General features: G+C 37.5%; 1 protein-coding gene across 3 annotated transcripts; it reads left to right on the top strand.

Annotated features, from left to right (window-relative positions):
* LOC106061733 (ankyrin-3-like) lies at window positions 1-27,748 on the top strand. Of its 3 annotated transcripts, none has more exons than XM_013219935.2 (9): window positions 1-109; window positions 1,464-1,517; window positions 2,732-2,830; window positions 8,675-8,903; window positions 9,656-9,766; window positions 17,692-17,872; window positions 19,937-20,051; window positions 21,466-21,563; window positions 26,497-27,748. In XM_013219935.2, the coding sequence occupies exons 2-9, from the start codon at window positions 1,506-1,508 to the stop codon at window positions 27,164-27,166; spliced, it is 1,515 nt and encodes a 504-aa protein (XP_013075389.2). In that variant the 5' UTR covers window positions 1-109; window positions 1,464-1,505; the 3' UTR covers window positions 27,167-27,748. The 3 variants fall into 3 exon arrangements, with proteins under 3 accessions (XP_013075389.2, XP_055898017.1, XP_013075390.2); XM_056042042.1 differs by having other exon boundaries at window positions 16-109; window positions 1,451-1,517; XM_013219936.2 differs by having other exon boundaries at window positions 33-86.

Below are 27,748 nucleotides of genomic sequence, written 5' to 3'. Positions count from 1 at the left end.
GTGTAAACAGAACGTGAGCGCTAAGGTGAAGGTGAAAGACGCACCAGAACGTGCTCAGGAATCTCTGGGTGTGAGCTGCGTGCTAGGTGTGTTCAACGTTTCCTGGACTGTAAGCTACTCGATTCATATCATTTTGCATGCGTTTCATTTAGATCTTCCTTCGTTAGAGTCAGCGTGTTGGTCATCTTAACAATACATTTATGAATATTAATAGTGACTACTATTAAACTGACCACATCTGTCTAACTCATTACTTTAGCCAAACAAATATTTAGGCCTACGCTAGCTCTCTATCTCTTTTTTTCTCTATCTCTTTTTTTCTCTATCTCTTTTTGTGGTCGTTTGCCAAATAAAAAAATAAGGCGTAATAGAGGGCGAACCTTTATGTTCAACATATTAACCTAGAGAATATTAGCTGTTGAACACAAGTCTCCATTAAAATGCAAGTAACTGCATACCTCAATATTTTCATTAATGTCCATGAATAAATATGTGTGCTATTATTTGTTTACACTCAAACCAACCACCGTAGATGAGTTTGTACTGAGGTACTTCATCTTATATTATGTTATGAGAAATCAGAGCTTTAGAAATATGTTTTGTTAAAAGAGCAATACGGGCTGGATTTGGGAAGGTGGGGGGGGGGGGGGCAGGTGGGGGTTACTGCCCCTGGGTATCCACAAGAAGGGAGCCACCACAATAGAGATTTGACTCTAATCATCAACATCTTTACGTCAAAAGAAGCTCGCAAAGTTTCACTGCTTAAAGAGATAATTCAGTTTTAACAAACTATTTGACTTAATAAATACATATATATTTTTATAGAAATATTTTTTTACTTGTTGGCAATAAATTTTCGAAAGGATTGACGGAAAATATATTTGTTTTACTCGAAAATGATTAGGGGCTTTTGCTCCTTCGTTGCCCCAGAGCCTCCAGACCTCCAAAATCCAGCCCTGTGGAGCAGTGGCTCCCTCATCATACGGACTTTTATTAATTGTCAATGTGAACAGATGTATTGGGTAAATATTTTTATGAATACCATTAACATACAAATTTATATGAATACTCAACTATTTTTTAATGACAGAATGATTATTAGTTTTGTGGTGCAGATTTTAAATCAAATAAAACTAACAGGTGGTAGGCCTACATTAATTTTTTCACTTAACTTTTTTAAGCACTACATACTTTCTAACAATAATAAGATTTAGTTTCTTTTGTACTATCTAAATCGATAAGAAATCTTTGATATCTAGCCCGCATGACCCAGTTTATTGATCAAGTCCGATAGACATATTTTCTTCGTTTCCATTCAATCGGGAAACCAAAAAATTTCTTTAAAAAAATCTTACTTTTCTTATAAATATTTCATTGTGCGCCATTTTGATTTTTTAGTTTATTAATATAAAGATAATTGTGTATTGTTTTTTTTTCCAAAAAACAAAAGCAACTCTTAATAGCACTTTCTCAACAAGATGAATTTGAGGTGTCATTAATGACAGATGGATGACAAGGTGAGTAATTAATGACAACTTATCTTAATGTCATGAGAGCTAAGCCTTATTTAGTTGACAGACAAACGGACAGAAAATAGATAACGTATTTATATTGATGAAAGAATATGGTGGTTGAGTGTCACAGAGCTTGGCTTCTGAACCAATGGGTATCAGGTTCGTATCTCAGTGGGGCACAAGGGATTTTAGGACACCCCTGGGTCCACCCAACTCTAACGGGTTCCTGACATTAATTAGGGAAAGTAAAGGCGGTTGGTCGTTATGCTGGTCACATAACGCCCTCGTTAACCATCGTCCACAGAAATAGATGACCTTTGACCTTTTCATCCTCTGCCATATAGATCTGAAGGTCTGAAAGGGGGAACTTTGTTTTTACTTTATTTATATTTATAAAAAGAATGAACTAGCTGTACGGGCCATCTGGGCAATATCATATCGTCCAACAGAATCAAATAAAAATAGAGCTAATTAATCCCATAACCGCGAAAAAGACAAAAAAAAAAAGGGCAAAGAATTCTCGGAAACCAACATATTTGCCCTACTTGGAATTATCTGAAACAATTTTATTAGTTGGAGTAAATGAAAGTAAAGGTCCGACTGCAAACATCGTTTCTTTTATTTGGGAATAATTTTCTAAATGTTATTACACATTATAATTAGGTTTAGGGTTAGGGCTATATGAAACCAATTCTCCCAAAACAAAGACGATAGAAGTACACACAACAAGACACATTAATTAATCTTTATAACTATGCATATTTCTCATAAAACATATCAGTAAATTACTGGCTTTAAAACCTATCTATATAATTCAGTTGGGTTAGGTATGTCAAAATTTTCAGACGAACAATCGCTCAAACATATACTTGGAGCAAGATTTACATCTTATCTTATAACCTGCAGACGTTCCATCAAAATATAAGATACTTACATCTTCTGTGTATCCATTTGTTATCCTAGTCTTACATGTTAATTAGATAATCAAACTCTGCTACGTCATTGGTTTTCCTGGCTGATTCAGGCAACCAATTCCAATCTCCAAATGACACCGGAGAAGGACCACTTGTGCGGATTATATGATACATTTTTATTGTAAATAATAATTATTATTTTTAGAATTAAGTTGTAATAGGATCTGTATTGAAAGATTAAGTTCAAAGCTCAAAGATTTGATTTTTTTAAATAAAATATTTTTGTTATTGTCCACTATAAAGGCAACAAGTCCACCTGAGGATTCCCAAAACACTGAGACAGGTGTTAATGATGAGCAAGAAAGAAGAAGAGCAGAGTTACTTATCCCTGAAAATCTACAGGTGATGTGACACATGTTGTAGTACTGGTTTCATACATAGTCACTGCTGTGGAGTAGAATGTTATAACGACTGTATCATTACAGCTGTATCTTAACAAGCTAAGACTTCACACTTGTGCAGACATTTAAACAATAGTAGTGGAATGATAAGCAGTAGCAAAAGTAGTTGTCATACACTTAAAGGCGCTTGTACCTGTGACACGTGTGTGTCATTGATACACATATACACCTGACACACACCTGATGATGAATAGTCATGTATGTAAGAAAACAAATGTGCTCCAGACACATGTACACCTGACAAACGTGTACACCTGACAAACACACACATGTACATCTGAGACACTTGTACACCTGATACACGTGTACTAGTGACACATCTGTACACCTGACACAATTGTACAAATGACACGTGTGTACACCTGACACAATTGTACAAATGACACGTGTGTACACCTGACACAATTGGACAAATGACACGTGTGTACACCTGACACAAGTATACACCTAACATACATGTACACTTGACACAAGTGTAAGCCTGATACATATGTACTCCTGATATGCATAGGGCACAATTGAGCACATGTACATTTAACATTATCATGCAAATATGTATTTTAAATAAGTTTTTTAACTGGTCACAGAGACGTAGCATACTTAAGTTGCACAGAAGTAGATATTCTTGATCTAGTTTAAATGCCTATTGAAGTATGAGTGGCGAAAAAATAAGATAATGAGAACTGTAGTGCATTCGAATTGTAGCCTTCTAACAAGCAAAACGTAAAAAACAAAGGGGAAGGAACACCATATCTCTGAATACTGCAGTTTAACTCCCTTTTAAATATACAAAACAAAATGTATGTCGAGATAGAATGTAATCGCCCAAAAGAACAACTGCACCATCACAACTGCACCATCACAACTGCACCATCACAACTGCACCATCCTGCTCTGACACCAATTCATTTTCATGAGCTGTAGACGGGAATACCGTTACTGATACTCTCAGAGCTTAGGGCGCTCCAGTCCTGGTGTTTTTCTTGAAATCATAGCACGGCAGGTATTGGAGCATTCAATTATTGAGCCTCTCTCTTAGATGAATAGCCTAAAATCACCATATGCCTCTCGCCAGAACCAAAACACATCATCCTAAATTAAACTATCTCGGCATTGCTTTAGCATAAACTAGATTCTCAAATTGGTCTTACTCCAAGAGCCAGACTTGCACGATGAATGCCTTGAATTGGAGTTTGAGCAATCCTGTCATTCGATGTAAATAAAATCATTACTTTCATCACTTGTTTTTCATTCCTCTTTAGTAGAAAAAAATGTCATCTCTTCTTCTTTACCTGTCCTTTCAGCTTTCAGTGACGTAGCTAGAAATTTGTTATCATTTGGGGGACCGGGGGGCTTGACTTCTTTGAGGGCCGCTGCATTTTGCGTAATATTTAATATTTAATGTAAAAAAAAACCCACTCATTTGGGAACCCCCCTCAAGTTGGGGCCCGCGGGGGGGGGGGATTTTCAAATTTTACCCCTCCCTCCCCCCAACCTAGCTACGCCTATGTGTCCCTTTGTCTGTTGGACCGTTCTGGCATCGCATATGATCTGTCGACCGTCTGTTTCTATTCCTCCCTGTCTTTTGCCGGGGTTAGAGTCTCTTCCATTAACATGCCCGCCCATTCCTTAATGTTGTCATTATTTGATCCCCAGGTAATAGATCGAACATGGAGCGCACTAAATGAATCGTAACGTATAGATCTATTGTATTTCTTTGTTGTCTTTTTTTAAAAAATGTAATTTGACATTTTTCCACTTCACTCACTTCCATTTTCATTTTCCCTTTTCGTCTGAAGCCGTGAAGCCATTAATCTCTCAAATAGGAAGCCGAGTCTCCATTTCTTTTATTAATTCTTCTCTCTCCTCCCCCGCCCTTGCAGTCTCCACATGTGGCTCTGTGGTGTTTTAGTGCTGACGAGGAACTCAAAAAACGCCACCTCTTGGTTTGCGGACACCGAATCAGCACGCGGGAGAAGTTGGCAGGAATTAAACGCGATATTAAATTTCTCGTCGCCCAGCAGACGACTCACCGAGCAACTAAGTTAATGGCGGATGATCTATATTTGAACCTGCTGGCCACTGGCGTCACAATGACGTCATACGTCAACTGGTTTCGAGAGTCTGAAACGTTTGTTGTTGTTTTTTTAAAATGTATTCCTTTTAAAATGAAACCAACGGAAGTGTTGCTTTTTAAAGTTATTTGAATCCTGTCCTTTAAAAAAACCCAATTCAATGACAAGAGGCTGACTGGTAGCCTATTACATTATCATAGCGTTTCCTTGCCTTGTTAAGAAAGTCTTAACTATTTCTCTCCGTAATTATTTACCACATTCTGATGGAATCAACGTTTGTGTAGTCGGTTAGGAGAGAAAGAGTTAATATATGGTATATTAACCTTTGGCATTTTACAATCTTAAGTTGTTGTTTTTTAGCGGCCCCCGAAAGGGGAAAAGAAGCTATTATTTTTGTGTGGCCTGTCTGTCTGTCCGTTTAGATCTCAGAGACGAGAAGAAAGATAAAAATCGGATATCATGATATTTTAGATCATTCAAAGTTCTGATGCAACGGTTACTTTTTTCTTTTCCGAAAGTGAACCATCTAATTTTAAAATTATATATGCTAGCAGATTTAAATTACACCACTTTTCAATGCAAAACTTCAGGAAAGATAACTTTTTTTTTAAAAGGTCATGGACTTCTTCATTAATAAATCAAGCTTCATTCACAGAGTTTTTTAAATTCCATTTTTTTCTAAAGCAGCAATAAACAGTAGCGTAGCTAGTGTGGGGTGGGGTTCGGAGAATTTGTAAATCCCCCCGGGCCTCCACTTGAAGGGGGCCCCCAAACCCCAAATGAGTATTTTTTACATTAAATATTAGGCACAATGAAGAGCCCTTAAGGATGCCAAGCTCCTCGAGCCCCCAAACGACGGCTAATTCCTAGCTACGCCCTTGGCAAGAAAGTCATATGCTTTTTCTTTTAATTTGATCAACGTAGTTTTCATGTTTTCTTTTTTCAAATCAATATTTTGTTCTCAAATTCGGGTCTTTGCTCTAGTTGTCATGAGCGTACAACTTTTGATGCTTATTTGAATCTGTTAAAGAATGAGTATCCATCACATCTTTCATTTGAATATGGAAGAGTAGGAGCCATTCTATTCTCAGTCGGTCAATGCGGAATTTCACGTACAGATCCTCGTGCATACGCCAGCTTGTTTTTTCAATGCCCAAAAGAGGATTGTGAAAATCCGAATAGAAAAAGAAGGGTGGCTGAGTGGTTAAGTGCTTGGCTTCCGAACCAAGTGTCATGGGTTCGAATCTCGATGAAGACTGGGATTTTATTTCGGGATTTTTTAGGACCCCTCCGAGCCCACAAAACCTGGGGAAAGTAAAGGCGGTTGTGGTTGTGTTGGCCACATGACACCTTGCTCTTTAACTTTTAGTTAAAGAAACAGATTACCTTAACATCATCTGCCCTATAGATCGCAAGGTGTAAAAGGGGAACTTTACGCTTAAACAAAAGATTCTCCTCTTTACTACTAAATTTAAAAAAAGGGGGGCTAAAAAGTTAAGACATTTTTGGGGGAGGTGGCTGAGTGGTTAAGAGCCTTGCTTCTGAACCTAGTGTCCTGGGTTCAAATCTCGCCGAAGACTGGTATTTTGAATTTCGTGATTTTAAGGCGCCCCTATTCCACCCAACTCTAATGGGTACCTGACTTAAGTTTGGGAAAATAAAGGCAGTTTGCCGTTGCGCTTTCCACAAGACACCCTGCTCGTTAACTGTTGGCCTAAGAAACAGATGACCTTATCATCATCTGCCCCATAGATAGGTCTGATATGGTAAGTTTACGTTTAAACAAAAGATACTTCTCATTACAACTAAACCAACGGCCTAAAAAAAAAGGGGGGGGGGGGGTGTAACAAGAATGTGAAGGGGGAGGGTTATATTAAAATTACTTCACATACTTCTTATTTTCTATAACAAGGTCGTTGAATTTAAGTGCTCTTTCTTCCCTGGTTTCATTATAGTATGGAATGGGTTGCTTGAATCAGTAGAAAAAAACAACAACAATTGCTTAATAGAATTTGTGTCTATAATTAGCACGCAACACTAGGTGAACATAAGTATACGCGAAGGACGAAATTATCTTCTTCATTAACTGAATGTCTGTAATTTATAAGATAAAAGAGGTGATAATTAAGTCGGGTTATTAAAACATCCTTGAGCTTCTAAAGAGTACAACGGACACTAGAACTGAAAAGAATTAGCATAATTTTAACTCCATCCTGTGTACTTTTAAGTATCAAGATAAACTATTGTTCGTATTGTCCATATGTTTATAAACTGGACCAGAAGTTTAAAAAATCAATTTCTTTTTATTTATTTATTTTATTATTTTGTGTTTTGTCAATATTATATATTATATTAAAAACCTCAGAACAGCACTCACAAAGCTCAACCACAACAGCAAAAAAACTGTCATTCAATGGATACCAGCTCACATACAACTAGCAGGAAATGAGAAGGCTGACACACTCGCCAAGAGTGGGAGAACAAACTCACAAGTAAACTCTGCTCTCTATTCAGAAGAAATGAAGAAATTAATTGTAGATAAAATAAATGAGAAATGGACGAGCTCCCATCCAAATCACAAGAAAGATGATGCTTACTATAAGCTATCCCGACAAGACCAACGTCTAATCTTTCGACTCAGAACCGGACACAACAGAATGCGACAACACATGTTCCGGAAGCTCAAAATTGGAACCAGTGAAATCTGCCCATGTGGAGTATCACCAGAAAATGCCGACCACGTCCTCCAAAACTGCTCTCTCTACCAAGAGGCCCGTATAAGACATTGGCCCCAAATCACCCCAATAGAAAGAAAACTATATGGAGAGCTCCCTGATTTGGAAACCACTGCGCAGTTCATCTCATGTATTGGTCTAGTCATATGAACACTCCAACATAACAATAAGAACGATGAAGAAGAAGAAGAAATATTATATAGATTATTGTTTATCAAATTTTTATTCTCCCATGATGTGAGAGTTTCTGTTGTTTTGCGCTGTGTTGTTGTTGTTGTAGTAATAATTATAAAGTAGATCTAGGTCTAAAATGAAGTCTTAATAAATCATGGAGTTCGCTTTCAACCAAACAACATATAGTAAATTGTATAAATGACTTGATAAAAACTGTATATAACTTGATAAATGATATTTAATCCAAAACGAAGGGGCACAGTCCAAATGTCAACAGTAATACTAAAGTTGATGTCTCGCCATTAAAGAGGAGTGAGTCGTTCTTCTTGTATCCGTCAAATTATCCCATCATTCCTATTTCCGTCATAAAATAGTCTATTTATAGTCTCGTCAAATTCTCGATTTAACTAAACCTATAACAGCTGTTTGTTTGTCTTTGGGTGATTACGTCTGTCAAGTATAGATAGATAGAAAGGCTTATTATCGGTTAAACGAAAGTAATTATTAAACATATAATCATAGACTTAGCTGATACCGAAGCTTATTACATGCTGTTAATTACTATGAATATTTTTATTATTTGATTGGGTGAATCGGTTAAACGAAAGTGATTATTAAACATATAATCATAGACTTAGCAGTTACCGAAGCTTATTACATGCTGTTATTTACTGTGAACATTTTTATTATTTGATTGGGTGAATCAAAAACGTGTAAATCTATGAAACTCACTATTTTCTTTTTTTTTTTTATTGTCAAACCAACAGCCTTTATAATCTTCCTTTTTACTTTGCTTTTCAGAGACTTCTGGCAGATGCCCTGACGTACAAATCCCCCATTAAAGACTTGCGCACTATTGTCCGCTGCGGTGGCGATGTCAATGGGCCGGTCAAGAGGGGGCTCCGGCCACTGCACTATGCAGTGCACTCTGGCAACATGGAGGGTATCGAGTTCCTGCTGGAGCAAGGCGCGAACGTAGACGCCCCAGACGACATAGGTTACAGGCCTATACATCTGTGTGCCAGGAAAGGTAACTCAGCAAATGGAAACATAGCAACATTTGTTTTCAATACTTTTCAATGTATTTTTTTTTTTGTATTTCATAAGCATCAGACGACGACCTATAAAGGGGACTAATTCAGCTTATACCACCACTTCAGTCAAGTACAACTTCTTTCCATTGTTCGAGATACCAAACATAATAATAAATTATCAATAGTTATTTAACTAATTGGTTAATTTTTTTTTATCGATTCTTGTGTTGTCAGGTAAAAGAAACAATTGTGCAAAATTTCAGCTTGAGCCGAGATTTGGTGTGGGAGAAATAATATGTTCAACCTTTTGACCAGACAGACAAGCTTTTTAAAATTCAAAGACGTTCATTTTAAGATTTGAGCTTTCCCCCACTTTATTCCAGTAAAAAAACTTTCCAAATTATATTTGTGGACCTTTTGTACCATCCAATTCTCTAAACAATCAGTGATTGTGAGTTAGTAACTAGTTGATTCCATTCCTCGAAATAGATGTTACGATTCTGATTTTAAAAAAAGATTCACAATTGATTCTAAATTTATTATTTGAACTGTTTTGTTTTTTTTTAACTCCATCTCGTTGTACAGTAACTTCGGTACTAGAAAAGGAAACATTCGGCCCGTCATGTTTACGGTTGAAAACTAGTTGACCACAGAAGCATTAAAATTAGATTTTTGTTTTCCAGCGTAATTGACTGAGAGATTGACGTCATCTAATAGTTACTCGACGTTTTTTGTTTTTTGTTGACAGGCCTCTCTGAGCCTCTTAGGCTATTGATTCAACACGGGGCGAAGGTGGACTTCTTTGTTGAGAACGAGGACAGCTCTGATACCTCTAGACAGCTTGGCTATCTGACAATAGGTGAGTCAAGTCAAGATTGCTGTCTCAACAGTAGCGAGTCTGTGTCAAGCGATACTTGAAAATTAGTAAAGGATCTATAAATAGATGCTTTACCTTGTCCTTCGGATTTTACCAGGTAGCCTGTGCGACGCGGATGAATAGATGAGGAAGGTGATGCTAGATGTAATGTTTGATTATGTTGTTCTTTGTTGGTACTGGCAGAGGCGTAGTCGGGGTGGGTGACCAGGGGGCACGATTCCCCGGGCGCCAAACTCAGGGGGGGGGGGCGCCACAAGCAGTATATATTTTTATGTTATGTTCATGGAAAATGGGGAGGGGGTGCGATTGGTTGTAAAAGATGCAACACGAGTGGCATTGTCGTCATTTAATGTAAGCTAGGGGAGACGACTCCAGAACGCTAGACTGAAAGGTTGCGTTATAGTAGTGTGTTAAATTTTGTTAATAGATTATTACTAAAGTCTACTACATTTATTTCATTAATCACAGGCTTTGTTTATATTGTAAATACATTTCTATTTCGTATTGTTTACAATGAAGTTATTTCAAGTTTTATCAGTTAACAACGGTTTAGTTGTCTACCAGCAGTTTGGTGCTACAATTCATCGACGGTATCAACACTCTTTTAATGTTGTGGGAAGCGTGGTCGAGAGGCTAAGTGCGCTTGAACTTGGCTTGGCTTGGCTACCTAGAAGGGGGCTCGAGGTTCGACACCCGACTCGGGCAGAGTGTTGTTTACTGAGCTACCTAAAGGCAGCACGGAAAACCAACTCCTAGATACCCCTCCCACTCACTGGTCCGCAAATGAGATTGGACGAAAGCGCTCTGAGCATGCTATAAGCATGAAAGTAGCGCTATGTAAAAGCTATAAATATATATGATGAATTTAGTCTAATAGTAGATATAAGTTAGTCAATACCAACTAAAACGTTGTTGAGAAAAGCTTTTTGCCTTAAAACTTAACTTTTTAATGATAAAAAAGGGGGCACAGTCCAAAGTCCACAATGTTAGAATAACACGTCTTAACTCTAACTCTTACCTCTAGGCAGCCTAAAAAAACTCTTATCTATGTTCTGTTGTCACAGATAAATAAATAAATTACTGTAGACATTAATCAATTATAACAGAGACTTTGTGTTTATACAAGTAGATATAGAAGACTCTCTTTTTTAAGACTAAGACTAAGACTAAGACTGCTTTATTGATCCTTACGGAAATTTGTTGTGATTACAAGGACTCGTTTCTCATATAAAGACAACACAACAGAAAAAATACACATAAATACAACAGACAACATAAAGAGTTCATTCAGCGACTACACACAGGTATCTTGGTGCATTTCATGTTCCCTGATCAATGAGTGGCGGTGATAGAGTCTGACCGAGTGAGGTACGAACGAGTTTTTGTACCGCTCCGTTCTTGTTTTGATTGACAGCAGTCGCCCACTTCGCGACGACCTGGCGTAGTTCTGATGGAGCGGGTGGCCGTTGTCTTCCAAGATTTTTTCGATTTTTCTTAGGCATGTTTGTTCAAAAAGTTCCTTTAAATGTGGTAATGTTGTGAGTGTAATTTTTGATGCTTTTTTAATGATGTTTTCTAGACGTTGCAACAGTTTAGATGAGGCGTTGCCTTGCCAACAACTTATTCCGTATGTTAGAAGATTTTGTACAGTCGCGCCGTAAAATGTCTCAAGGATCTTCTTATTTAATTTAAAACTGTTGAGTTTGTATAGAAAAAAAAGTCGCTGGGCTGTTTTCTTTGTCAGAGTTCCAAGGTGGTCTTCCCATGAAAGCTTGTTGTTGATGATAATGCCTAGATATTTATATGCCTTTACTTGTTCTATAGATGTAGTGTTTATTTGCAGTTCACGTATAGTTTGTTTTTTCTTTCTAAAATCTATTATAAGTTCTTTAGTTTTTGTTACATTCAGTTCTAGAAAGTTGTCGGTGCACCAGTTTGTAAACTCTTCTATCGAGCTTCGATACTGAGTTTCGTCTCCTGAAATAAGACCGACTATGGCAGTATCATCAGCGAATTTAATGAGTTTAACTGAGTCATAGATGCTTCTTATGTCATTAGTGTAAAGAGTGTATAGCACAGGAGAAAGTACACAACCTTGTGGAGCACCCGTACATAGTACTCGAGTTGACGATTTGGTGTTGTTGACTTTAACATACTGGGGCCGTTGGGTTAAAAAGTTTAGAACCCATGCTTGCAAGTAAGGGCTTACATTTAAGTTACTCAGTTTGTTTATCATTAGATGTGGCTGTATGGTATTGAAAGCCGAGGAGAAATCTACGAAGAGGACTCGTGCATATGTTTTGGGTATATCGAGATGCTTATAAAGCTGGTCCAAAAGCAATAGAATGGCATCCTCAGTTCCTCTAGCTGCTTTGTATGCAAATTGGTGAGGGTCTAGGCTTTTATTGACTTTTGCTACAAGTTGTTTAAGGATATATTTTTCAAAACATTTCATAACAATAGGTGTTAGTGCTACTGGGCGGAAATCATTTAAGCAATCTATTTTTGGTTTCTTAGGCACTGGTATGATTTCTGAAGTTTTCCAGATGTTTGGAATTACGCACGTTTGCAATGACTGGTTAAAGATATGACAGAAGATAGAAGAAATTTGCTCCGCACATAGCTTGATCAGCTTGCCACTAATTTTGTCTGGTCCACAAGCTTTTGTTACGTCTACTCTTTTAAATAACAATGTCACTTCATCCTCCGTTACAAAATTGACGTAGGGCTCTTGTTTTCCTTTGGACAGAGTGTTGAAAAGTTCTTTGTGTAGATCAACAAAATCTTCTTTGTCAAAACGAGAATAAAAATAATTTAGTTCGTTGGCGAATTTCTCATCATCAGCCACTAAAATTTGTTTTCGTTTTGAGGCGCAGCCTGTTATTTTCTTTAATCCCTCCCAGCATTGTTTTGAGTTGTTCTTTGCAAAGAAATTCTCAATTTTTTCTTTGTATGTTTTTTTCCCTTCAATTATTGCTTTTCTCAGTTTATATTTAGCATTTATAAACTCTTCGTTGCTAGCCTTATACTTTGTTTTCTTTTCAGTAATAAGGTGTTTGATTTCTTTGGTCATCCAGGGCTTATTGTTTCCATAGACTTGTATTGTTTTTGTTGGAATTGTTAACTCCTCGCAGAATGATAGATATGAGGTAACAGTTTCTGTTAGTTCGTTTATGTCTGGACAGTTCTCAATAAAGATTTCCCAGTTAGTTTTCTCAACGCATCCTCGTAGTTTTTCTACAGCCTCTTCAGACCACATCTTGACCGTTTTTATAACTCTCTTTGTAGTTTTAAGAGTATGTTTGTAATTTGGTATAAGATGGAGTAATACATGGTCAGATTCTCCAAGTGGGAACAAACTTTTACATTTGTAAGCCTGCTTAATGTTTACGTAGCATTTGTCGAGCGCTCTGCCCTGCCTTGTGGGGAGGGAGACATACTGGCAATAGTTTGACAGTGTGTTGTCAATATTTAGGTTGTTGAAATCTCCAGTTACGATACAAACAGAGTCCGGGTGTTTTGATTGTACATTGTGTAACACATCAAAAATTATTTCCGACGCAGTCGCTGTGTCAGCCGTCGGTGGTATGTACACAACAACAACACACACCTGGGTGAATTCTCTAGGCAAGTAGTAGGGCCTAAGTGTGACACACATAAGTTCAATGTTAGGGTCACAAATTTTATTCCTGATGTTCACATTATTGGCGTTGCAGTATTCCTTGTTTATATAGATTGCGAGTCCTCCTCCTTTTGACTTTCCACTATTAATTGTTCTGTCTGCTCTATAAACGTAAAATTTATCGAGATCAACAGAAGAGTCGGGTATCGTATCATTGAGCCAGGTTTCAGTGAAACACATTAAGGAACACTCTCTAAATTGATACAGATGTTCACAGCAACCTGTTAATTCTTCCATCTTATTTTGTAAAGACCTAACATTGCCTGTTACGATGGGTGGAAGGAAGCCTCTTTGTCCTCTTCTTCTACACTTAACTCGTATTCCTCCTCTACGTCCTCTCTTCTTACGTTTTGCGCTAGGGATTTGTTCGGTTACAGCCTTGGGCTTAGGCTCGTTATTAGGTTCCAAGATGGCGGGTGTGTTGTCCATACTGTCAAGCGTCTTACCACAAAACTCCACTGAAATACACGTTTCCACACAAATTAAAATCCATACCAACATTAGAATCCAAAAGACACAGTGCACATCCATTGAAACATTGAGTAGTAACAAATTACATGAAATATTAACAGAAAAAAAAAAAAAAAAAAAAATTAGAAAAAAGAGTCCGGTATAATCAGGTCGCCTGCTGTGCAGCGCCCCGGAAGTAATATATATTTTATTTATATTTTATTACCCTACTTCCTGTTAATTACTTTCACACAAAACATTCACAATAAACAATGACGCAATATAAACATAATAGCACATCCTTTTTTTTAAAGTTATTATCACATCCTTCTTTTAAAAGTTATTAAGACTTATATCTACTAGCAACCTTAACAACTCGACCACTTCTGGTTGTCTTGACTGGCACAAAGTTCTCTAGACGTTGGTCTATAACTGTCTGTTTCGTTTGTTTTGCTGACTGATTCAGGCAATCCATTCCATACTCTAAAGGACACTAGGGAAGAAGGAGCTCTTGTACGAATTTGTCCTAACATATGGAATAAAAAATGTGCCTCTATCTTCGTGTCATTCTGAGTATTTTATTAGTTTATGTTTTTCTATTTTTAAATTATGGTTCAGTGTTTTATGTATTATAGCTTCTTTACTTTGTATTCTTCTGTCCTGAGTGTCTCTAAATTTAGTGATTTTACTGATAATGTTACTCTAATGTGGATATTCGTATGTTGTAGGCCTACAGCTCAGTGCTGTACTTTACGTTTGTTCTAGTTTCTTAGCCATTAATTCTGTCTCCTAGCTAACCCGAGATATGTTTTTAATCTACCTTCACGTCACTAAAGAAATTCCCGATTTTTACATCCTTCTACGCACCAGCCTAGTTTACTATTAGCCTACAACTTATTTTGTTTTTGTGCGTTTGTTTTTTTTTGTTTTTTTTTTGCTTCATTGATGAATTGTTTTTCTTCACCTTATTTTCTTCCTAAACCTTTCAGCATTGTACAGATTATATGGTGGTTTAAAGAACAGTATTTAGTTACTTACTTTAATATGTAATATGAACAACTTAAAACAATCTGGAAAGACAATGGAACAGCCCATGACACTAAAATCATAATGATGCGCACCTTGATCATGACCACATTTTTATAAGCTTGCGAATCTTGGACGCTAACTGTAGCAATGAGCTGAATTGCTATAGAAGGCTCCTATATATATTGGCCTCCTTCAGTCGTAAAACGACTATGGTTCATCTCGAACACTTTTTCATATGGCTGTGGAGCCCCATCCACATATATTTACAGGTCAATGTGGCTTTCGGTGGTAGAGGAGCTGGCCATTTTCCGTGTGACACGCTTTTCTTCAATAGCTGTCCATAGCTTTCTTGGTCACCGTCTCTCTCCAACTAGTGCGGTCTAAGGCTATGTCTTCCCAATGGTCAGTGTCAATGTTCAAAGTTTTAAATCCCGCTTTATCACATACACGTAACAGAGGTGGTAACCAGTTTTTCTTGAGCCAGACGCAAGTTGCCCGTATAGTATGATTTTCGGCATAGTATTGTCCTCCATCCGGCAAACATGTCCGAGCCAGCGCAGACGGCGTTGCCTGAGGATTGTAAAGATGCTGGGAAGGCCCGTTTTCGCGAGGATCTCGGTATTACACACTCTTTCTTTCCATGATATTTTTAAGATCCTTTGAAGGCATCGCAAGTGGAGTGAGTTTAGTTTTCTCTCTTGCTTTGTGTAGATTGTCCACGACTCACTGCCGTACAGTAGCGTGCTACGAACGTATGCCTTGTAAACCTCCAATTTAGTCGCGTGGTAAGCTTCTGGTTTTCCAAACCTCTTAGTCGGAGTCTAGGTCCTATGTATCAAATACAAAGACAAGCGAACTAAATATTTTTTGGCCATATCATAAGGTTCTCGTAGCTTCCTTCAGGGAGCAGCACCAGGAAAACTAAGAAGAAAGCGATGGGAAAGCATAAAAGAATGTAGTGGCCTGCTGTTGAAAGAGATTCTATCCTAGGCAAAAGACAGGGGAATGGAGAAACACTGTCGACAGATCATGTGTGATTCCCCAACGATGCATTAAACTAAGGGATAGGTGAAGGTGAAGTCCTGAGCTAACCATTCTATATATAGTTGCATTTTAACTAATTTAAAGATTGAACATGCTTATATTGTTATTTCCTAGAATTGTATCTATTTTAAGATTCGCTTACCTTGAAAGATTACTCAAGGTTTAGTATATCTTCCTGTTTCTGCTACCAACTGACAGTTCTTCATTAGTCATGTGACCAATAGTTTATTAATGTGTCATGTGACCAAATGTTTATTAATGTGTCATGTGACTGAACAGTTTCACAGCTCCGCCTCTAAGCCATTCTCCACCAAGAGCGGAGTAAAACAAGGATGTGTTCTTGCTCCAACAATATTCTTCTTTTCAGTGGTACTCACCGGCGCTTTTAAATCCCTGGAAGATGGAGTATACATCCACAATTATCCACGGTAGATCAGATGGAAAGATTTTAAACCTGGCTCGTCTTAAAGCCAAAAAACGAAGAGCCGGCTTTGTGGGCTTCGAGAAATATTAAGGTTTGGTGGGCCTCGAGAAATATTAAGGCTTGGTGGGCTTTGAGGAATATTAAGGCTTGGTGGGCCTCGAGAAATATTAAGGCTTGGTGGGCCTCGAGAAATATTAAGGCTTGGTGGGCCTCGAGAAATATTAAGGCTTTGTGGGCTTCGAGAAATATTAATGCTTTGTGGGCTTCGAGAAATATTAAGGCTTTGTGGGCTTCGAGAAATATTAAGGCTTTGTGGGCCTCGAGAAATATTAAGGCTTGGTGGGCCTCGAGAAATATTAAGGCTTTGTGGGCCTCGAGAAATATTAAGGCTTTGTGGGCCTCGAGAAATATTAAGGCTTGGTGGGCTTTGAGAAATATTATGATTTTATTGGGTTTCGAGAAATATTAAGGCTTGGTGGGCCTCGAGAAATATTAAGGCTTGGTGGGCCTCGAGAAATATTAAGGCTTGGTGGGCCTCGAGAAATATTAAGGCTTGGTGGGCCTCGAGAAATATTAAGGCTTGGTGGGCCTCGAGAAATATTAAGGCTTGGTGGGCCTCGAGAAATATTAAGGCTTGGTGGGCTTTGAGAAATATTATGATTTTATTGGGTTTCGAGAAATATTAAGGCTTGGTGGGCTTTGAGAAATATTATGATTTTATTGGGTTTCGAGAAATATTAAGGCTTGGTGGGCTTTGAGAAATATTATGATTTTATTGGGTTTCGAGAAATATTAAGGCTTGGTGTCCCTCGAGAAATATTAAGGCTTGGTGGGCTTTGAAAAATATTATGATTTTATTGGGTTTCGAGAAATATTAAGGCTTGGTGGGCTTTGAGAAATATTATGATTTTATTGGGTTTCGAGAAATATTAAGGCTTTGTGGGCCTCGAGAAATATTAAGGCTTGGTGGGTTTTGAGAAGTATAAACGCTTGCTGGGCTTCAAGAAATATATTAAAGCTAGGTGGGCTTCAAGAAATATTAAGTGTTTGTGGGTTTTGAGAAATATTAAGGCTTGGTGGGCATAGTGAAACATTAAGATTTGGTGGGATTAGTGATTTTAAATTTATAACCTTAGCATTTTTTCAGGCTTCATCCCTTTATTTATGAGAGTTAAATCAAGCGCCCTGTTTTTAGTCAGTTACGTCCATTTATATGTGAAATTTGCATATTTTATAAATGTTCAATAGTAAACATTTCCATGTTTTGTACCCATGCAGAGCCCCTAAACATGGCGCTTGAAAACAATCACCTGGAATGCTCACGTCTGCTGCTAGAAGCTGGCGCCAAACCAAACAATCATTACTTCCTGGGCTATGAGATCAACCTGGTGCCGTTAGAAAATCTGGAATGCCTGAAACTTCTGCTGGAGTTTGGAGCAGATCCGAATGTTTTTAGCAGGTGAATTATTTTCTTACACTAACGTTCATAGAATCTTTAGGCTGCTGAAACGTCCGTGGTTCGAATCCTCATCATTATATATGTTTCATTCTATTTTCTTTACCGCCCTCTGCTAAAAGCTCTTAGGTCATAGCCACAATGTTACTTGCCATGTTTAATCTTGAAGCTGAAAACTTTATAATATGAAAAGAGAGAAAAAAGAAAGATGGTATTGTTTTCATAATGTTGGTTTAATAATTATTCATTAATTTTTGGAGTTAGTCTTGGTTAGAGAAAAAACACATGACTAAAAATATTCATATTGTGATGACCAATTATAATTTGTAGAGTTACAACGTGATCTCCAAGAAAAAGTAGCATTCATTTTCAATTCTCCTGGGAAGTCTACTCTTAATGATACTAACATTTCAAATCAATGTAAAGGACGCTATTAAAAACAATTTGTGTCAAAAGTAAAAGAGTTTGACTTTTGATTTTACAGGGTTAAAATAAAAGATCAAAATATCGTACAGCTTGTAAATTACACAGCCAATCAAAGCTCCAGTTTCTGTATATCGGATACACAAATAAGTATCTATTTATAGTTATCCGCCATACAGGGCCGGACTTTGGCCGCTTTTACCGATTGCTCCGAATTGGGACCCGCGCCTGGCTAGGGCCCCACACCTGGCAGGGGCCATGCAATTTATATTTAGCACATCACTATCAGTTATGGCTCTTGTCACAGGCTTTTAAAATTGTAGGTCTTAGAGGGTTAACATATTTAGTATATCTATCTTACGATTGACGTAACTTTAATTAACCCACTGGCGCCTATTGCGTTTGAGTTGCTTCCTTTGCCTGTTGTTTATTAAACGTTGATATACTGATCATATAAATAGTAATAGTTGTTATCTACACAAAATAAGAAGAGGGACCTCAAGCATCCATAAAATTGGGCTCCGCGATTTGTAAGCCCGGCCCCGCCACCATAGATGAACATTTTCAATCCAGTCCATGGTGTTGAGAACGTGACCTTCCAAAAAAAAAAGGGCTGAGATAGAAGTGACGTAGAAGGCAGATTACGTATTTAACATCACCGAAGCGAGGCCTCGTTCAGCTCTATACAAGCTTCAATTTAATAATGAAGCTTGTCCGAAGATTAATGAGGAATGCAGTATTTCCCATGGCTACGAAGCCCCAGCTGCAACCAACATATTTTGCTGCATCTAGTGTAGGCATAACCAATGTTTGCCGGTGGTCTAGTTAGACCTTCTTTTCGCCGTCTACTTCTGTCCTCGGCGGTGGGTTTTCTTTTGGTCCAATTGTGTATGCCGAGGCCTTTATAAGTGACCTCCAGCTGTCTCGTTCTGAAGCCGCCTGTAACCAGGTGTTTTCTTCTATGTTAGTTAAAGCAAGTTGGCACCTAAGCTGGTCTTTTAAGGGTTTTCGTTGGGCACCTCTGTTACGTCGACCACCTTTTAGCTCAACAAAAAAAGACTGCTCTTGGCATACGTTCGTCTCCCATGCGGGATACGTGCTCTGCCCAGCGTAACTGTCTCTCTATACCGTCCATACTGACATGTTATTTTAAGTTTTATTTGGGCTTATGTTTTTCATTTTCATTACATTTAATTTGTGTGTGGACATTAGCTTATTTAGTTGTAATTTGATCTAGTAATTAGCAGAACAAACAGGCCTAGGACGGGCCTCGTCTAACGTGAATGGCGACTACGTTGGTGGATACATATATTAAATATAAATGAATAGCAGTACCAGGGACCAAGTTTTTAAGAGAGAAAAGTAGTGAATTAAAATGCTATGAAAATAAGGGACTGGTCCAGAGTCATTAGCATACGGGCGAAATGACTCTGGACCAAAAGAATGTTTTTTGGACATTCCGATGGTCTAGAGGTTAAGTTCGCTTAGTGCATTATCGCTAGGCGGTGGTGTCGTTTCCAGAGTCACTGGTTCGAGCTTCTGTCGGCTTTAGCTCTATGTTTACGTTGGTGGATGTTGCGGGTTCTGCTGGGTTAAGATAGTATGTTCAGGTCCAATAATCCGTTGAATGTTTACCATTTACAGATGCGGTTTGTCACCATTGATGAAGGCTTGCAGGCAGCACAATATTAGAGCTGTCAGACTTCTTTTAGAACATGGCGCCAAACTTGATTCTCAACCGAGTGACCGTTTCGAACAGGTAATTTGGAATGATTAATAATCAAACTTTTTTTTTTAGAGTAGTCTCTCTTGAGCGGTTCTGCCCATTTTAACAGAATGTGGAAAGAATTTGGACAGAAAAGGAACTAGAACATGTACTAATCATGTTTAATATATAGAACAATAAAAACAACACAGGACACAGATATTTTACAAAGAGAATTAGATGAATTACAGAAATGGGAATCAAATTGGAGCATGTCTTTCCACCCAGAAAAATGTCAGTTGTTAAGAGTAACAAAAAAACTAAAACAAATTAATTCCACTTATCTTATTCATGGCAAACCAGTAACACAGACTAAAAACGCAAAATACCTAGGTGTTATAATAAATGAAAAACTATCATGGAATCCACATATTGATGAAACTACAAAAAAATCAAACAAAGCATTAGGATTTATTAAAAGAAATTTCTATAAATCAAATAAGAACATAAAACTAAAATGTTATTTAACCTTGGTTAGGCCAATAATAGAATATGCATCCTCCGTTTGGGACCCCTCAACTCAAGAAAACATTAAAAAACTGGAACAGACACAAATTAGAGCAGTGAGATTCATAACAAACGAATATTCACATTTGACTAGAGTAACACCTTTAGTAAAATCAATAAATTTAGAAAGCCTTCAGGACAGAAGGCTCAAAAGTAAAGTAGCAATCATACATAAAACACTGAACCATAATCTTCAAATACAAAAACAAAATTTAATAAAATACTCTGAAAGACACAAAGATAAAGGCACATTCCTCGTCCCATATGCTAGGACAAATTTGTACAAACACTCCTTCTTCCCTAGTGCTATTAGAGCATGGAATGGGTTGCCTGAGCTAGCCAGGAAAACCAGTGACTTGGCTGAATTTAAGTCATTGGTTAATATGCATGACTAAATGCATGACGCGTAGGACGTAATCATCTTCTTTATTGAAGTAATGTCTGTATTATATAAGATTCGACAATGTGTCATACTTTAAATGACGGATTAAAACAGCCTGGCCTAGTAGCAGTAACTGGAAGGACCATGTATTCACACGAGTTTTATGAATGACTTGCTATAATGTATTTTATTCACCTAAACGGTCACCTGATAACCATTGATAAAACTACGAAAAATAAGGTCACCTGATATCCTTGTTTGATTCTAATAAGGTGGTAAGCTGTATAGAAGAGATATGGAGGCACGTGACTCATGGGTGTTTGTTTACGATAGGTGAATGAGGTCCATTTTGGGGGTATTAGCTTCAGACTCAATGATTCTGAGAGAGCTGGGTTTCAAAGAGAACTTTGAGGAACAACTTAGTGACCCAATCCAACAGGCGATTCAAAGTCCATTCATTAATTTAAGTATAAAGTATAAACGTAAATCTAATATAGAATATACTTTTTTTCCCCACAGAAAACTGCTATTCATTATGCTATACAGTCTGGGAGCACTGGAATCACAAACGCATTGCTTCGTCGAGGAGCTTTGATCAGCAGACCACCAGGATACAGGTAGGTGGATGTATTAGCTACAGTAACTATCAAATATCTGAGTAACTTTGTTACCTGAAGGCAAACCACGAGTTAAACATGGATTGAAGTGAAGTGAATTGGAATGGATTGGAGTGGATTATTAGCCAAGCATGTAGTTGCTTAATAAGCATGCTACCTAGATACAGGTTAACTAGAATGACTATTATCTGAGTATGCAATAACTATACAGTCATCGAGCTATAAAGGCTAAGCCGATGACTAAATAATCTCATGTAAATCATTTGATCTCCTCCCTACGTCATTGGAGTGAATTTAGTTGTTTTATTTATTTTCGTAGTTTCCAAATGAATCTGTGTAATGAATTATTGGGTACTCTAGAGCCCAAATCAGCTCCCATGAAGGGAAACAATTCAAAGTAACCTAAAACGAGTAGATAATATATTTACAAAGCTAATATCAACTCTGTCTATCTGGCAAAAAGTTTGTACAGATCAACTTCAAACTTTGCACAATTACACTTTATATAAGCGTTGGTATTTTTTTTCTCTATTTTTCTTGTTCATTATACTTTCAAGCAAACTACACTTGCAGACATAATATGTTCCCTTCGTGTCTAACAATACTGCCCCCTTTAATGACGTCATTTGAAGCTTAATTCCTAAATTAGACTTTTTGACTTTTACGAGGCTGCTCGTGTGCATGTGTTTGAACAGAAATGTTGGCTTGCGCTTTCATTTAATTGTGTTGACATGCTGGAAGTTAACAAGCCTAATTACTGTCTACCTCATATTCCTAAATTTAAAAAATGACCACCTTAAGGCAAAAACTTGTTAATTAGAAGTCACAGTTCTTCCTGGAGGGATCAAGGCCGTCTGCTTACTTCGCCTCAAGGCAACGTTCCGCGAATCTTCCATTCTGATTGGCTTCACTTAGGTCAGGCTGGAAGTTCAGCTGGAGGCAGGCAATAAACTGTGGTTATTACTTAGAGGCTAGATCCTATATTTTTTTTGTTCCTTCTCTTTGTACAGACTCTTGTTTCGTTTCGTTGTGTTTTTAATATTGTCAGTGTTGAGCTCTTCTGGTTTGGAAACACAGAGTATACTAATTAACTTAGGCCCATAGACATAAATAAATATAGACTGGCCGATTAAAGAGTTTTATGAGACGAAAATTTGTGACTTGCAATTTTGTGTACTTTATTATACAGCATTTATGAGCAGTATAAAAGTTAAGTATTCATATCTATTTCAGCCATAACCTATATAAGTATTACAATATTTTTACTAGTGTTTTGTTTAATCTCTAAGAATGAAGATCATGCAATTTTTTCATAATTCGGAAATCCGAATACAATAGATAGACATGTTTTCAAGTTACATGAAGTTACTTCCTTCGGCCAGTCTATATTTATTTATGTCTATGCTTAGGCCCTAATCTATCGACTTTTCATGGGAAATTAAATACTTTGTCATCCAGTGTTATGCTTATACTAGTGAATCAGGGCCGGTTTTAATGTAGGGCAGGCGGGCTACTGTCACGGGAACTCTACTAGAAAGGAGGTTCTACAAAAAGCTAAAAATATATCCGAATTTCGACGGGTCAGAAACTTTTTTTCCCTAACATTTTTTTGCGCATTTTCACTATCGCTATTTTTTTTTTAGTCATCATCAACTATTTGTACTATCATATCTCCTATCGACCACTCGTTAAGATCGATAGTGTAGCTATGAAATTTTCAAATGCCCAATTGACTAGAAGATCAAAAGGGAGTTACGCAATATACTAGCAGAAGTTTTAGGGACATTGCGCTCGTTTAGATCGATAGGAGATATGATAGTACAAATACTTTAAGGGTAGACAAAAATCAATTGATATATATATAGACCTGCCGAACTATTTACTTTATCAGGATATATTCTATGTGTTTTATAGTGTTAAATCCATATGACAGATCGAAATTTATTGATTTGAAATATAAAAAAAACTTCTACTAGGAGAAAATATTATTTATTTTAATTATTGACCAATGACCCACCTCCTTACGCCTGTAGATCTCCCATAGGGGAGATAGTAATCAATACTAGATATTAAAAATATATGTATAGCCCTAAGGCATCTCTATGCATCATTTCTTCACATCAATTCTTCACATCATCTCTTGGCATCTTCACATCACATAATTTCTTAACATGATTTCTTTACATCATCTATTGACATCATCACTTCACATCATCTCTTTAAATAATCTTTTGACATCATTTCGTGAAATAATCTCTAATCTAGAGATTAAAAATACATGTATAGCCCAACAGCATCTCTATTGTTGATGGTCTATTTTGTTGATGAGTATATATATGTTAATGGTGCATGCGAGTCCATATGACACAACAACAGAATGAATCAAGAATATACTTAATAACGCAGGCTGATAACTTCAACAATTTAATAAACAATAAAAAGGGCACAGTCCTCTGTCGTCGCTAGCCTAGCGTCGTCCTCTTAGGCGTCTTGTCCGTTATTCTTCTTATTCGTAATCCTACTCTGTTCTTACTCGTCACATTACTTAGGAAAACCCCGATTCACATCAACTTCTACGCATCTTGTGTCAACACTATGCATCATTTCTTCGCATCATTTTTTCACATCATTTCTTGACATCATCACTTCACATCATCTCTTCAAATAATTTCTTCACATCATATTTTAACATCATCACTTCACATCATCTCTTGACATAATTTCTTAACACCATTTATTCACATCATTTGTTGACCTCATTAGCTCAGATTTCTGTTTTCCTTCGCATTACTTCACCTGCCCCTGTCCCTTAGTCTTTCAACCACTCACACAGATAAACCTTTGACCCTCTCCATCCATTCCTTTTTTCTCCAGAAGTCTCTTTCATTCACAACTCTCTCCGATCCCTGATAGTTTCTTCCGTCGCCTCTTTTGTATGACTCCTTTTTTTTTTTTGCCCTGGTACTGTTCGCCTTAGGAAGGACTCTGTGAGCCCTACGGATCTCGTGACATAACATTTTTTTTTAAAATCTAAATATGTACTACTAGTAAATTGATTGTACTTTTAAAACAAATAAGCAACATGTTAGTCTCGGAAGTCGCCCAAGTAATTATTAGGTTCATTTGGAAAATAAGCCCAACTATTGCATGTGAACGCACTATAGCAGAATTGTTCTACACGTTTCATTCTTATCAAACAGACGTAAACTATAGACTGCTTCAAACATTAAAGTTTTATTTAGAGATCGAAAACACTCTACTACATTGGCTGTGAAGTTGACATGGGTATCGTGTGTCCGGCACAATGACAAGGCAACATTGCTTTTGAGAAAAAGAGATACTTGATCTTATGAGAGTGTTTGAACGGGCTTCGAACTCCTATTACCACGCGGCCACCACGTCAATGAGTTTTACAATTACTTTAGTTGCTTTTTCTGTAGGAATGGATTGCGTACGGAGAATGACCACAAATTTTGCGTTTAATAAATTTATATTAATAATGCCACACAGCTGTTGTTTGAGCTCTCAAGTGGAGTATAACTGAACTCTATTATAACTATATCTTTACTATATCTGTATTTTTAGGTATAGGTTTAACTGGATTCTACCATAACTGTATCTTTCGGTAAAAATTTAACCGGACTCTATCATAACTGTTAGAAAAGCGAAGTTCCCCTTTCAGACCTTGTGGTCTATTGGGCAGATGATGTAAAGGTCACCTGTTTCTGTGGCCCACGGTTAACGTGGTAGTCATGTACCCAGCACTACGACCAACCACTTTTACTTTCCCCAGCTAATGTGAAGTGCCCATTAGAGCTGGGCGGATTCAGAGGCGTCTTTAACTCCCAGTCTTCACCAAGATTCGAACCTGGTAAGCCCGATTCGAAAGTCAAGCGCTTTACCACTCAGCTACCGTACTGTATAACTGCATCTATCTGTATAATAAAGCTGTTGGATCTCCCAAAAGAAGTTCAATTGGATTCATAGACATCATAGTTGTATCTATCTATCTACTACTCGACATTTCTCAGGAACACCACATTCAACAACATAGCAACTCTAATTTTACAACAGACAATAACATACCAACTCTAATTTTACAACGGACAACAACATACCAACTCTAATTTTACAACAGACAACAACATACCAACTCTAATTTTACAACAGACAACAACATACCAACTCTAATTTTACAACAGTCATGGTCGTTTGTAAACTCATCGTTATTTTTTTAATGAAATAGCCTTGACCCAAATTTAAGTCCCAGAAATCCGAGTACACGAGAATCCACAGTAATACGATTTCATATTCCCCAGCGAGAAAAGTCTGATGGAATCAAATTAGTTTTATGGTATCTTCATGTCTCAGTGCAAAGTCTGCCAATGAACACTATTTATCATTGGATATTGATAAGAGTTAGTTATAAAACACTCTTATATTTTTTTAGAACTCAGTATTGAATATTTGCTACATTCCCGAAGATAGTTGGTTTGAGAACCATTTATACAGTAGAACGTCGTTTATCGGGATGTCACTCATCATGTCAAATATCCGACTGTATGTTTTTTTAAAATAGTTTTTAAAAAGCTTTTATCAACTCACTCTGTCCATCTGGCTGGTACACTTTTTGTACACGCTATTTCTTCCAAACTCATTCTCGGATCAAGTTGAAACTTTTCAACATTTATTAATTGTACCTGACAAAACATGAATCAATTAAAAGATTAACCAATCAATCAATAAATTATTGGTACTTACTTATTTTGTTTGATATAGAAAAAGGGAAACAGCTTCTGCTATATTGAGAGGTATACTTGTCAATGTCGAGCTCTTTCCCTTAGATAATCTTTGTGTTTTGTTTTTTTAAAGTATTTTTTTTATTTTGCTTGTTAAGTCTTCTTCTTATTATTATTTTTGTGTGATCTTTCAGATATGCAGCACTGCACACTGCCATCGTTAGTGACAACCCAGAGATGTGTGACTTGCTTCTTCGATGGGAGGCCAACGTTGAAGAAACGACCGACGAAAACTCTACCCCGCTGCAGCTGGCCTGCGCCACGCCTGGGCTCAAAAACAGGCTGGCCATCGTGGAGAAGCTCCTGGGGCACGGAGCCAACCCCAACGCCAACGCCCCCTTCTCCTCCTACAGCAGCCCATTCCTCTCCCCGCTCACAGAGTACATGCGCTGCGAGACGGACCAGGTGGATTACGACGTCGTCCACGCCCTGATCCTCTACGGAGCTCGTGTCCACTTCCGTGCCGCTTCCACGGCAAGCAGGGCCAAAGACCCGCACGGGATCCTTCACTGCATCCAGCACCTGAAGAAGAAACCCGAAGTCTTTCACCTTCTAGTCAGTGCCTCCACCGTCTTCGATGTAGACTCGATTCAAGCGTACAGCAGTTTGTCCCCTGACCAGCGCTACACCCTTCTCTCCGTGTGTGGGGGGCCCCGAGATTTGAGGACATTAACCCATTTATACCTAAGATCCTATCTCAAGATGACATTTCAGGAAAGCGTTAAGAAACTTCCTCTTCCCGCAATGGTTAAACAATTTCTATTATTTAATCCATCAGACAACTACAAGAATAAATCTGAATGATTGACATTGCAGGCTTGAAAGTTTCTCAGAAGGAGTTATCATTCTGTTGAAAGCAAAGTCTGAAGATTCTTTCCTTCATTGGACGAAGACAGTATCGCTTCTACATTTCATGTTTTGCGATGTGAATCATTCGTGTGATATTGCTTTTTGTTTAACTTATTCATTATTGTCACGAGAATGAGTCGTGACCATAGACATAAATAAATATAGACTGGTCGAAGGAAGTAACTTCATGTAACTTGAAAACATGTATATCTATTGTATTCAGATTTCCGCATTATGAAAAATTGCATGATCTTCATTCTTAGAGATTAAACATAACTACACTGCCTCCTTATTTATAATATATATAGGTGTGTGGCTGAAATAGATATGAATACTTAACTTTTATACTGCTCATAAATGCTGTATAATAAAGTACACAAAATTGCAAGTCACAAATTTTTGTTTCATAAAACTCTTTAATCGGCCAGTCTATATTTATTTATGTCTATGATCATGACCCAATTTCAATTTGTGTGACGTAATTGTTTTGATGTACAGCAGACGTGAAAATAAATTAAAAAGTTTGAATCTAAATAA

Source organism: Biomphalaria glabrata, chromosome 9 (assembly GCF_947242115.1).
Source record: "Biomphalaria glabrata chromosome 9, xgBioGlab47.1, whole genome shotgun sequence".
NCBI lineage: Eukaryota > Metazoa > Mollusca > Gastropoda > Planorbidae > Biomphalaria > Biomphalaria glabrata.
The sequence above is the reverse complement of the archived record's forward strand: the minus strand, read 5'-3'. Positions and strand labels throughout refer to the sequence as shown.

What these genes read in the sequence shown, in the direction of transcription:
- LOC106061733 (XM_013219935.2), top strand. An exon ending in GCTTGGCTATCTGACAATAG is followed by an intron (nt 9,767 to 17,691) that starts GTGAGTCAAGTC and finishes GTACCCATGCAG; the next exon opens with AGCCCCTAAACATGGCGCTT. An exon ending in CGAGTGACCGTTTCGAACAG is followed by an intron (nt 20,052 to 21,465) that starts GTAATTTGGAAT and finishes TTTTCCCCACAG; the next exon opens with AAAACTGCTATTCATTATGC.